This window comes from Melozone crissalis, unplaced genomic scaffold (assembly GCF_028551555.1).
Source record: "Melozone crissalis strain CALT ecotype California unplaced genomic scaffold, PUWL_Pcris_2 ptg000018l_1, whole genome shotgun sequence".
NCBI classification, from domain to species: Eukaryota; Metazoa; Chordata; class Aves; order Passeriformes; family Passerellidae; genus Melozone; species Melozone crissalis.
In genome coordinates this window covers 1,291,446-1,305,198 of record NW_026535796.1, presented here as the reverse complement: position 1 = coordinate 1,305,198, position 13,753 = coordinate 1,291,446, and the positions used below count along the sequence as shown (strand labels likewise).

Sequence of the window (13,753 nt, the reverse complement as noted above, 5' to 3'; positions counted from 1 at the left end):
GAGACAAAGAGATCCCGGCGAGCAATGCCCTCAGATAGCATTTCCTACTGTTTGGAGAAGAGAGCAAGGAGAATCTGGCAAATGTTGGGAGGGCATTGCTCACGGGATAACCCCACGGACGGCCACCGTCGCGCTGCAGCAGTTATTTGGGAGAGATTTTGGGTGGGGTGACGTGAGACGTCGGACAAAAGTGAAGATAGCCAGCAGTGCTTCAGAGCAACAAAGGGCTGCCCTCAGCCAGTGGTGGAGCACATCTGGCACCCCAGGAAGCTCAATTGGACCCTTGGCCCTGAGCTCATCCCAGGGATTTCTGACTGACACCACTGCAGTGCATAGGTGAGCTTCTCACTAGGTTCACTGACATTTCCTGTCACAGTCACGCTGAGGGGAATTTGGTAGCTCCTGCCTTGGGATGCAGCAGGGCTGTGTGTGTTCTGGGTACAGGACAGTGTGCACTGAGACCAAAAGTGCTTAATGACGCCAATTGCCACGTGCCCAATGCAGTCACTAAACTTTAGTCCGCCCTTCCGTTTGCCCAAACACATACACTCTGGCTTCCCAACTGGCTTATTTCTATGTGTTGTCCAATGCATGTAGATACCTCCATCTGCCTGGCCTCAGATACAGTGGTTGTTGCTCCTCTATTTGATTGCCAGATGTCACTGGGGAGCAAGATGGGGAGGTTCCTGGATCCTCGGGGCAAGCCAGCCATCACCGAGGGAGCTCGCTGTCCACGCCGGCCGAAGAACAGGAATCCTCGGTGCCTGCCTCTGACGAAGACTCGCCAGCCAGGACCACAGAGAGCTGGCAGTGGCCGCTGTCCTCATCTGAAACGCACAGCAACGTTGGGGAGGATTTTGAGGGATTTCAAACGCCGGCGCGGACTCCAGAGTGCACCATGGACATACAGTCTCCCGGGGATCAGTCACTCAGTAGGACTCCTCAGTTTGAAAGTGACTCTCCTGAGGAGGAGGGAAATGATGAGATGAATGAAGAGCGCTGCGGTGTTGAGCCTGTCCCTAGGGATCGGGGTTGGAGAGGGCAGCCCCAGCTAACAGAGGGAGAGAAGCTGTTGATGGAAACCAACAGTAGGATTGTGCAGCTGCTGGAAAATATCAAGAGGGAGCATGCACAGTCCATGGGTCTCATGTCCCAGTCCATGGGCCGTATGGAGCTGCAGCTGGGCATTGTGGCTACCTCCACAAGAGCCATCCATAACTACCTGTCAGAGATTTTAGCTTTCCTCAAGCAGCCGAGGACACAGGTCCTCGAAACGCGCATCTCCCAAAGAGCCACCCCCCATGTCGAGTTGACGTGTGCCTCGACATGGACTGGTGAGGACGCAGTGGCATCCTCCACTGTGTGCTTACCAGGGGCCGAAGGGACGAGCGACTCTCGCGACCCGCCGCAGGCCACCCTGCCTTGTCGCAGTGGCCGGCTGCAGAGAGCCATAACCGAGAGGGCCTCGCTGCCCATGCCTCCACGCCAGGCAAAAGGGGGAGGGAAGAAAAAATAACCACTCCATAGGATTTTTAGAGGTTTTTTTTAATGTGCCTGTCCTTTTAATTCTTAGCCATAAGGCCATTGGTGGCAGAGTTCAACCATTTCCTACATTGGCTAACATTGTATTCTGGCTGACTAGATTAGTCTAACATTTTGTAGTTTATATTTGCACTGTTAACGATGTGTGCTGCTGGTATTTGAAGAACATTTGCCTCTGTTCTTTCACTTTAACTTCATATGAGCATTTTTTTACTCTGTGCCAGGCATTCATTGCTTTTCTTACAAATACAAGTCATTTCTTGAGGCAGCTGTTTTTTGAGTTTTCTTTCTCCATTATCCCACCCCCTTTGAGCAAGCACGCGGGACTTGGTGGTAAGTATAGAGGTCTTGGCAATACTCGCCTCCCAAACTGTGTTCGATCAGTCTTTGCCTGGTGTTTCTGGCATGCCAGCCTGAGGTGTTGGGGTATAGCCTGTACTGGATCATGACCATTCTTATCCTCTGTGGGTCTCACCAGCTCACTTCCTAAGACCCTCGGTGGAGCTAATCCACGTGTCTTGGCTATGTCGTACAATAAGTAATGTTGCCAGGATCATCCCTCATATTTCTCTTTTTGGGGGCTGTGTAGTGATGTGCCACCAGATCTATCTGGGCACCTGACTCTCGTTTTCAAAGTTCATTTGATGATGGATCTGGTGGCTTGATGGGCAGCATTATACTTTTTCCTCTGAGAGAGTCTGGGTATTCGGCACAGGAGTCACTAAGCAATGTGTTCTATGGGGATAAGAGCCATCTCCTGCAACAAATCTATTAGGAGGAGACTGTCCCCTGTAATTATCACAGATAATAATTATTAAAGAAAAAGAAAAAAAAAAGAAAAAAGCAACTTGCCTAGCAGTCAGAGCTCTTGAGAATGTAAAAGTCATGACATGCTGTTGGGTACTGTGCTACTCTGTCTGTGATTAAGAGCTTTTCATCAGAGACGAGACCTGCATCTTGATAAAACACAACTACTTTCTGTGCCTTTAGGCCATCCAATTTCCTGAGGGCTGGCACCCTGAGCAGGGCATGGGTCCCATTGGTAACCCAACAGGGCAGATGGAAATGCACTTTGGCAATAAATTACTTTATGTCTGTTGGTACTGCCTCTCTCGGGGGAATTTAATATAGTGGCATTCAAATTGCTATATGCATGCAGAGGCATCAGACTGGCTTTTACATGTGGTATCCCTGACAGTTCTCTGGAAGGATGCTGCTCCCAGGAGGCCCTGGAGCAGTGGGGACAGGTTCTCACAGGTGTAGCATGGCTCCTGTGTTTGACTCTCAACACGCCGTTGCAACTTCTCAGGAAGGTGCAGAGCAGTTTCTATGGAAAATGCCAGGGAATAATCGTAGGCTTAAAAATCCTCTTCTGTGACTACAACCGAGCCATGCTCTTTGACCAGTGAGACATAGACTCTTCTTCTCTGTCTTCCAGTGAGGCAGAGGTTATTCAGGGCAAAGCAGATCAGAGTTTGTTACTCTACCAGCCAGCCACAAACTTCTCCTGTAAAGTGTGTGTGCGTGTGTGCTTGTGGCTGTACTCTGCTTAACAACTGGTTCAAGGAGGAAATGCAGCTTGCATGGCCAACCTCCAGTGCAGGCTTTTCCCACACTCCCTCCTTTTGACCTTCATCCAGCTGCATTCCTTTAAAAAATCCCGTTGGAGGCAGGCTTCTTTGGGCCACACTGTCTACACACCTCACAGCAGGTGCCAATTTTTGCATCCATTTTGTGACTTTCTTCTCTCTCTTTTGTCAGGGTTATTTGTAAAGTTATCCTCAGAGAATTTCCAACACGAGCTTGTGAGCCTCCCCTCTTGTTGGTATGAGAAATGCATGCTGTAGAGTATTTGAGCTCACAAGGAGACTGGGAGGAGAGCTAATTAGTGAGCCTGACAAATTATTCCAGTAGGAGTATATTTGGAATGTGTGGTTCGGATGCAGGAGGGGTTTGCTCTCTGGTGCTGTGGAGACAAACAGCTCGAGGCACAGGCAAGTGGAGGTTTGGCCCACCACGTCTTCTTTCTCTGGGGTGAGTCTGAGTGAGACTAGCTGTGGTTCAGCCAGTCCATTTCCTTGGCCTGAAGAGCACGTTTGAGAGGGCAGTGAGGATGTTTTTGTTTCATGTCGTGCTTTCACTCCAGCAGGATTGGGCAGTTGTGGCCAGGCGTTCAGATTTTGACGTTTCCCACAGGACCCGCCATGTAGCTGCCACCATTTAGGATCAGTCTCCATGTGCTGGCTGCTTCTGTAGCCTCACATTTTTTGTTGTAGTAGCTCCAAAATGACGAGTTCCACTCTACCTTTGCTTTCTGGTCCAAAGGCAGTAGAGCAAGAGAAAGCTGTGCAGTGCTGCCGTTGGAAGTGCCACACGAGGAAGCCCTAAAGGGTTCCTTGCAAAGCAGCTCAAGCTTTAACCCACTCTCCTCTCCCATTTCTGGATGCTTTGGCTAAATGTGGCAAATGGGAGCAGCCATAGGGTGAGAAGGACTGAAACCTCTCTACATACAAGAAACCTGCAATAAACTCACAAAAAAAAACAGGGTTATTTTTTCCCTCATGGTTTTAAGAATGGGTACCAACTGATATTTTGGTCAGATCCAAAATTAGGATCTGACTTCTAGGATTGTCTAGCAAAATCAGTGCAGTTGGAGGGTATGTATGTTTCATCCCCAACAAAAATTTTCATGCTTTTCCAAGTGTCTGTCATGGCCTCATCACTTTTTCCCTGTAGCTTTTTGTTGTCTGAATGGGTATCTGGCTACATGTGTCTGTTCAAAATAAAGGGGATCACTTCTTACATGGTGTATTTCTATTTCTCATGTGCAGATTTTGAATGCTTCAGTTTCCAAGGCTTCCTTCTTTCTGTATCCCAAAGATTAGTTGTTTGGCTTCTGGGATGAGAACAAGGGTGGGAGAGCCTTAAGAGGAAATCTCTGCCCAGTTGAAGCTCTTGGTGATAGATCCCCTTATGAAAAGCCTTATGAAATGTGATACAAACTTGGTTTTTTATTTTTAAATACATGTGACAATTTTAAGTATTTTTTTCCTTTTCTCCTTCCACTGGATGATTTAAACCCCACAAAAAAAAAAAGAAAGAAAAAAAAAGAAAAAAAAAGAAAAAAAAGAAAAAGAAAGCAGACCAATGAAAGGACTTGAATGCTAACTTCAGTTGAAAAGAAACAGCAACACTACTCTTGCGAGACAGTTCTCAGCAGTGTTCAGCCTACTGGTGCTGCTCAGCCTTTCCTTTCCTGCCTGCTCCCTGACCCCCTGTGACACTGAAATACCCACTTCTAGGACAACCTTCTTCCTAACCCGAAGGCTAAAAGTTCTTCCCTCTCTTCTTCTCCTGTTTAAAATATCATCCTTGCATCAGCCAGATCTACTGTTTAGAGGGATCAAAAGCTCTTTTCCTTCTGCCTTATTCCCATCCATATCAATATCCAGGGTTCTGAGTGTGCTGCTCTCCAGCGAGAGGTAAAATTTAAATCCCTAAATACAATACTTGGAGTAGTAACATCAGCTCTAGATCACCAAAACCCTGGGGATTTTTCAAGTCTGCAGTATCCTAATGAAGTAACTATCCTTGTTTGACAAATAATCAATTATCTGGGAGATGGAGCTAATTGCTGAAAAGTAGCATTGCTCTGACTCGTGTTGTGGAAGCCTAGGAGCCAGGCTGAGGTGTTCCACTCACAGAAATGCCACAGGCTATGAAACTAATCCTAGTTTTGGTGAAACTTCAAAGGAAAAGACACTAAATTAACATGATGCAGGCAAGCAAATGCAGTGGAAGGTGTAGCAAGGAAAGGTGTTGGTGTGATTCCAGTTTGGATTCTAGTAGAGATTCCAAACTCAAACTCTCCTGGTGGCTTGGGCTAGTGATTTAATTTCTTTGTGCCTTGGTTTCATAGCAGTAGAAGTGGAGAACAAAGGAGCTGTCAGGCAATAATTAGTGGATTATACTGTACTTCAAGGTCTTCCATGTGAGGGAGTAGCATTTTGTATTTAATGCTGATGAACCTTGTTTGTGACCAGAGTTGGAGACGGGGCTAACACCAGCACTCAGCTTTGGAATATCCTGATTAAACTTATCCCTGTATTTTACCATCACATCATTCAGTAGATCAGAGTCCCAAATCCAAATGTTGAAGTTCTCATTCAGATTTGGACTTTGCCTATTTTCGGTCTACTTCTGACCATGACTAAATGCATTCCCAAACTGTCCAGTTATTAAAAGAAATTTTTAAAAAACCAAACCAACAGAAATGCATATAAAAGTTTCATTTAAACAAAGGATTCAGTTAGCAGTGCTAGCCTACAAGTCCAAGAGTGTGAACAAATCAGGATGTTATTATTTAAGGAGCATAGGCATGAAAGAGCACTTCTGGAGTACTTGTTATTGTCCAAAATACCACTGAAAATTCTGATGACTAAGTACAGTCTGCTTATCTCTATTTGAAACAGTGCTCTACGGATTCACTATTTCTAAAGGTCTTCTTTCCATTTCTATATAGATATTCTCCCTTCACATTTTGAAGGTTTGAAGAAGAGGATTGTTTTTCGAGTCACACTAAGTAAACATTAAATGCATGCAGGCTTAAAACTAAAGCATGCATGTTATGTAGCAGCAATAAAAAGTGCTCGGCTTGCACGACTTATGATGCTCAAGCGTTGCCTTGTTAAAATGCCAAAAAAACTTTTTCTTTGCATTTTTTTGAAAAGTAAATCTCTTCCTTTGACCTTGCAATACTTAACTTTTCCAGTTCTTTGAACAAGTGATATTTATTTTACTGAATGCTTTTATATTACAGATAAGGTGGATGAAATAGTGCCAGTTTCCAAGCCATCAAGAATTGCAGACAATGCAACTGTGGACTCCAGAGTGGCAACTATAAAACAGCGGCCTTCTAGTAGATGTTTTCCTTCAGATATGAATGTGAGTGGGAGCCACGAAGCACTGCTTTATTCCTACTTATGTATCTAATTCCTTGATTAAATAATGCCCAATGCTTTGTAATTGAATAATTGACATTAATACTATAGGACGTAATAAAAATTAAATGCCAGAACTCTGAAATTTCATCATTCAAGTGCAGAATTTAATATTTCAAAACTTTGCAGGTAAAAAAAAATTAAAATATGGTTTTGTTTCATTTTGGACATACTTTTCCATAACCCACCTTAAGCTGTTGCCTTGTAAATAATATAACACACTCCACTTACAGCTGCTGTCCTTTCATGAGTGTCTAAACAACGCCCAGCCTTCCCTTTCCTTCTACCTCCTCCCCAGAAATAACCCCAGATTCATTCTTTTCCATAAGAATTCTCAGTGAAAGTGGTAATGGGTGAGGCATTATTCCTACATGGGAGAGACTTTCGTGCTTTAATGCTGTTGGGGTTTCTGTTTGCTCTTTTGTAGTCCATGTATGAGAGACAGGGTATTGCTGTGATGACACCTACTGTCCCAGGGAGCCCTCAAGGTCCTTTTCTGGGTATACCTCGGGGTACAATGAGAAGACAAAAATCTATAGGTAAAATGCCTCTCTTGTATGGTTTTATTCATTAATGGCATACTTTTAGTAACTTTGGTTCTTTCCTAAAGTGTGTTCCACCAACATCTTTACCCCAGTGAGTTGCTGTTTAATCTTTATACAAAGCTCATGAGAAAGGAAGTTTGTGTGTAAGGTGATGTGATTTCCACATTTGGCAAGTATGGAATTATAATTTGGTTATTTTCTTTAGAATGTTCCCTCTAACAAGGACAAAAAAAGAGAGATCAATACAAGCCTTTTGCAAAATGTTAGGGCAAAATATGATCCTTTTTTCCCCTTGTTATTGAGGTGAAAGCATTGTAATGCTGTGTAGTTTACAAAGACATCCTGTTGATCAAATGGACTAAAATTCACCTTTTCTTTCATGTGAAATGATGGCAATAGATGTTTTTCCAACAAAGAAACAAAGAGCAGACCAAATTTGGCTTTCTTTGTTCTTGTTAGTAATTTTAGCAGTGACTTTTATCAATTTAGAAATGCATTATGCTGATGTAAAATTAGCATCCAAACTATCCCAGTATTACCCAGTTTATTTATGTTAAAAGCCATATAATGTCATCTTTGGAAATGCAACATGATGGGGATTTTTCCCAATAGGATCTTCACAGTCCCCTTGCTAAATTTCAATTGCATTTAAAAATTCATTAAGTTTCTGAGTTGTTCTATTATATGCATTGTAGAGTACTGGAGCAAGGCAGAAGCAGCTCCTCTGCACAGAATATCTTCCCTGTTCAATAGTTTTCAAAGAAAATGTGCTTTTCTACAGCCACCTTAATGATACAAAAACCCCAAACATTTGCTTATGCATCAGTTTAATTAAAATTCCATAACATCCCTTTCAATCCTGGCACCTGGGATGTCCAAAAGGAAAGAATGATTATGATGGGAATCAACCTAAAGGCCTCTTTTGGAATTTTGCATACTCCCCATTCCATGGGGAATGCACCCTGGAATTTTGGGTTGGATGGAGAAATTGTGAGGGATCCTGGTGGATGTGGCAGTGTTTTAAAAGCACTCTCTGATTTTTCAGGAATAACGGAGGAAGAGCGGCAGTTTCTGGCCCCTCCTATGCTGAAGTTTACCAGGAGTCTTTCCATGCCTGACACCTCTGAAGATATCCCACCGCCACCACAGTCCTTACCTCCCTCACCACCGCCACCTTCCCCCTCTCTGTACAACTCCCCCAAATCCCTGACCTCCCGGAGCTACGGAACGATCAAACCTCCATTTAACCAGAATTCAGGTGCAAAAATCTCTTTGGTTCGGCCCGAGAGCGTGGGGACGATGATCAGGGACAAAGGGATCTATTACCGGCGGGAGCTGGACCGGTACTCCCTGGACTCGGAAGACCTGTACAATCGGAGTGCCGCAGCTCAGGCCAATTTCAGGAGCAAGAGGGGCCAGATGCCGGAAAACCCCTATTCTGAGGTCGGGAAGATCGCCAGCAAAGCCGTTTACGTGCCGGCCAAGCCAGCCAGGAGGAAGGGGATGCTGGTGAAACAATCCAACGTGGAGGACAGTCCAGAAAAGACCTGCTCTATTCCAATCCCAACCATCATCGTCAAAGAGCCATCCACCAGCAGCAGTGGGAAAAGCAGCCAAGGGAGCAGCATGGAGATCGATCCCCAGTCTTCGGAGCAGCCCGGACAGCTCCGGCCTGACGACAGCCTGGGAGTCAGCAGCCCGTTCGCAGCAGCCATCGCAGGGGCCGTGAGGGACAGGGAAAAGAGGCTGGAGGCGAGGCGCAATTCCCCGGCCTTCCTCTCCACAGACCTGGGAGACGAGGACGTTGGATTGACCCCACCGACACCACGGATGAGGCAGTCCAAGTTCACCGAGGAGGCGATGTTCAGCGGCGAGGATGGTTTCAGACAGCTCATGTCGCCATCTCCGATCCCCACCCCCAGGGAGCCCCCCGAAAATCTTTTTAACAGCAGCGAGCCCAGCAGCCAGAGCGACTCAAGGACATTGAACGCTCCGTCCAAAACGAAAGGCACTGACAACAGCATGGGGGCAGCCAAGCCCACGAGTGCTCCCAGCTCGGATAGCTACGTCCACCCGGTCACAGGGAAGCTGTTGGATCCAAACTCTCCACTTGCCCTCGCACTCTCTGCCAGGGACAGAGCCATGAAAGAGCAGACACAGCAGATTCCAGGCAAAGGGGACGCAGTCAAAACTGACCTTAACAAACCGCTTTACATCGACACCAAGCTGAGACCCAACATGGAAACGACTTTTCCTGTTACTGCCACTGTCACCAGGCAAAATACCCGCGGCCTGTTGAGACGGCAGGAGACTGAGAACAAGTACGAGATGGATGCAGGGAAAGAAAAGAAAGCTGAGGAGAAGAAGAACATGTTGATAAACATTGTGGATACCTCGCAGCAAAAATCAGCTGGCTTGCTGATGGTGCACACAGTGGATACGGCAAAGTCAGATGATATGCCCGAGGATGAGGAGGAGAAGGGAGCTGAGATGGAGCCAAGCCCTGAGAACTCCCCACCAGAGAGGCCGGAGGGCAGCGAGGAAGCGGAGAGCGAGCTGAGTGTCCCTGCTGCGCCCGAGGCCCCAGCTTCTCCCTGCAAAACCATCGTGGCTGCCAGCTCTGTGGACGACCCTGTCATCCTGCCTTTCCGCATCCCCCCGCCGCCCCTGGCCTCGGTGGACATCGACGAGGAGTTCCTGTTCACTGAGCCGCTGCCCCCTCCCTTGGAGTTTGCCAACAGCTTCGACATCCCCGACGACCGCGCGGTGCCCGGCTCGGCGCTGACAGACCTGATGGCGCAGAGGAAGAACGGCACCCCTTCACCCAGTCAGCCAGCAAACTCCTTGGACAGCAAAAAGCAAGCGGGTCTCTCAAACTGTTTGCCTGCATCCTTCCTGCCACCCCCCGACAGCTTCGACAACGTCGCCGACTCTGGCATCGAGGAGGTCGACAGTCGGAGCAGCAGTGACCATCACCTAGAGACAACCAGCACTATCTCAACGGTGTCCAGCATCTCTACCTTATCCTCGGAAGGGGGGGAGAACGTGGATACTTGTACAGTCTATGCAGATGGGCAAACATTTCTGGTGGACAAACCCCCAGTACCTCCTAAGCCAAAAATGAAGCCCATAATCAACAAAAGCAATGCACTTTACAAGGACGCGCTGATTGAGGAAACTGTAGACAGCTTTGTGATCCCTCCTCCCGCTCCGCCCCCGCCTCCCATCAGTGCCCAGCCCAACCTGGCGAAAGCTGTTCCCCAAAGGACATCCAAGCTTTGGGGGGACGTGCCGGAGGTGAAAAGCCCGATTCTCTCAGGCCCCAAGGCTAATGTCATTAGTGAATTGAACTCAATACTCCAGCAAATGAACAGAGAGAAATCCTCAAAGCCAGGGGAGGGATTGGAGTCGCCAACTGGAACGAAAACTGCGAGTCTCAGTACAAGGTAAAAGTAATTAACCAAATCATTTTCCAAAAAGGCTTGATCTTTTTATTTGTCTTTTTTTTTTTTGCCATCTCTTTGCTAACTTCTCCTGTAAATCACATAGATAAAAGAAGAGTGTACTCTGTATTTGCTTAACGAATAATCTGTGTCAAACAAGAATTTCTTACACTGTCAACATTTGTGTTGCCTACATGGTAGGACAAGAGCTTTCTCAGCCTTCAACTTCAAGGTTTGCACATATCTTTCTGTTGTTTTGATGTGAATTTCTTAGATTTCTCTTTAATTTTTTTTTTCTCTCTTCAATTTTTTTTCTCTTTAGTTTCTTCCCTTTTAAAATGGGGTGATAATTTAATTTTTCCTCAGTCCTATGAGGTGTTTTGGCTTCAAACAGGTAAAAAGTGTTTTTGCCAAGGGTTGCTTTGCATTCACTGTGTGGTCTCATTTGATTCATACTGAGACACCTCTCCTAATCTACTTAATCATAAAGTATTTCAGAGAATTGCTCATTCAAAATCACTTTGCACTGTCCATGTTATTACTAAACCACATCTGTATGGAATGTGGACATAATATCCTGAAATCCACAATTATTAAAAATAGAAAGCTAATTTTGTATGTTTCATTAGGAGACTGAGGTATTTCTTCTTGCAAAACCACCATGCTGGCTTAGATTTTTTTAAAAACGTGCCACCTAAGTAAATGTTATTAGAATTCTTCTGGTGGTTAATAAATAGCATCAGCTTTGGAAAGCTGATGTACTTTGCAAGCATGAAGATAATTTGTTTTTAAGGGAAGGTGTCTCTGCTGATTGCAAAGATTGCTCATTCAGAAAACAGTGTGATCCACAGCCTTGGCATCACACAGTTAGATATTATTTCCTGCAGGATGGAAGTCATCAAACTGGTGACAGTGAGGGAATTCAATTTTTAGAATTGAGAAATGGGAATAAAACCCAGACATTTTGGAATTCCTCTCAGTGGCACTTGACTAAACAGAGAAGAAATTGAGTTGGGTCTGCAGGAAAAGCCTTCAGACATGAAGAAAAACCACATTATTTTTGCTAGATGCTGATCATGTTTCTTGTTAAGCCCCATGAACATGTTGTCTGTAGCTTCATGTGTATAACATTATTTATCAGCTTTTATTTTTAAACTGAAAGGTATTTCCAGATATTTCCAGTGGAGGTCTTTAGCATCCCTATTTTATTAGAAAATAACCAAGGCTACGGACTACAATGCACTGTAAATATGTAAAAGAACTCTCATTACTGAGAGCAAAATGAAAAGTAGAAGTAAATTGAAATTTTTTTTTCTGTGAAAATACATTTCTAAAGGTATAAAGGGTGGGGAAAACTTGAAAAACTATAGCACTTCACTAGAGAAAAGCAAACTGTTATGTAAGCAGAAGTAGCCCCATATGTTACCTTTTAGAGGAAGAGCTGACTTAGTGTTACCAATTTATGTTGGGTTTTTTTCTGCCCTTGAGGTTTTTTAATTTTTCAAACTCAGCTTTGGCAAATTACTGCATCTTCATTATGGAATATAGAGGCTCAACTGTGGTGGGGGAACCCCACCCAAAGCATTATTTCAGTGGGGCTGAAATCCTGCTTCTTCCCTGAAAAGTAAACACAAACACTGACCTTTGCAAGCTGGAGAGAGGATCTGAGATGTAGCAGAGCCCAAAGAGCAATGAGGGCATAAATGGGATGAGATGGCAGTGGCAAAGAGCAGCAAAACTCTTGGCTGTCCTTTGGCTGTGGGAGAAAATGACACCTCCACAGCATTCCCAGTGGGAGCAGGAGACAAGAGGGCTGGGTTCTGTTTCCTGCCATTTTCCACACTGATGTGATTGCTTCTTAATTATGAGCTGGATTGAAGCTGCTAAAGCCACCAGGAAAGGATTTATTTTTTAAGCAAATAATAATCCAGGAGACAGCAGAAGAGAGCCAGCAATCTACAGATTCAGGAAGTGTGTTTGAAAAGGTGCTGCAGGCAGAGTCTTATCATCTCAACCAGGGTAAGGCAGAGAGATGGAAGTGGAGATGTTCACTTGTGGAATCAGAAGCCCATTGGGTTTTTTTCACTGCTTTTACTCCAGCTTTATCTCTCTAAAAGTTAAATAAATTACAGCCTTTCTAGCCCAACTGCACGACTGACACAGTTTTTTTACAAAGCTGTCAAATATTATGACCAAGGAATACCACCTTGTGAAAATTTCAAGTGTAAAAGCTAATGTTTAAATTTCACAGGTAAAATTCCTGGAGTTCCTTGGTATTTTTGTCCTCCTAATACTCTAAAGCTTATGACAACCAATTGTTGATCTTGCAGCCCCTCCCTGTGAGGTAGCATTAGAAAGGGACCAAGGAATTTTGGCTCATAAAAATCAGGGATTCTGCTAAATTAAAGAACAACTTGTTAGCTCTGCAAAGAGAGCAGTGATAATAAGTGGGCCTGTTCCTATCCTTCAGCCAAGGAGAAGGATTGGGAAGGATTATAAATAGGAACAGCATTCACAGGCTCGCTTGGGCGGTGTTCACAGCACAGGCAGCCTGATGAAATTAAAAATATGTATCTGCTTATGGGGCCATACATGGAATTATGGGCCAGGTTGGAATCCTAAATCCCACTAGGAATTCTCTTTGCACAGCCAGTAGATGCAAAACTGGGATTCATTGAAGGCAATTGCCCTGTTAGGGTGGCACAGGGGTGAATTAAACTACAGACAGTGGGGTAATGACTGGCTGCAGTAACCCCATAAAAACACCTTCTTTGTGTTTTTTTGATAAATGGGGATTAGGGAGAAATCATTCTATGGTCCTGAACAGCATTTCTGAATTATTACGTTGAAACCACCCTAAACTTGCTTTTATTCTCTGCTTCTTGGTTTATCAATCATTTTCCATGGTGTATTTATAGTTTTCCCATGGTTCTTATGGAGACACCGAGCTTCAAGATTTTTAAATAGAGCGTGGAAATGCTTGGCTGGAAACCATCTGCTCCTCCATCCTCAGTGGTAGTGGCCAGCCTGTGGGATAGGAAAGAGGAGCTCAGCAGGAGAAGGGAAAAGAGGAAGAAGTGAGAGGATGCCCTTGCTTACTTTGTACTAACTGAAGTGTAATTTAAAGGTTTGATCACAAGGTTCAGGAAGAGAGCTCCAGATCCCACTCCCAGTTTTGGCCACCGTTTACTTTGAGGAATTATGGCCATCAGTTGTGGTGACA

General features: G+C 44.9%; 1 protein-coding gene across 4 annotated transcripts in view; it reads left to right on the top strand.

The window, feature by feature from the left end:
• SHANK2 (SH3 and multiple ankyrin repeat domains 2) overlaps window positions 1-13,753 on the top strand; it is a 247,720-nt gene that overhangs the window by 223,647 nt on the left and 10,320 nt on the right. For 3 of the 4 annotated variants that reach the window (XM_054275891.1, XM_054275893.1, XM_054275892.1), the window contains 4 exons: window positions 6,065-6,124; window positions 6,362-6,486; window positions 6,970-7,081; window positions 8,133-10,533. In XM_054275891.1, the coding sequence (XP_054131866.1) occupies window positions 6,065-6,124; window positions 6,362-6,486; window positions 6,970-7,081; window positions 8,133-10,533 (2,698 nt within the window). The remainder of the gene's footprint in view (window positions 1-6,064; window positions 6,125-6,361; window positions 6,487-6,969; window positions 7,082-8,132; window positions 10,534-13,753) is intronic. The other variant, XM_054275894.1, reaches the window with a different exon arrangement.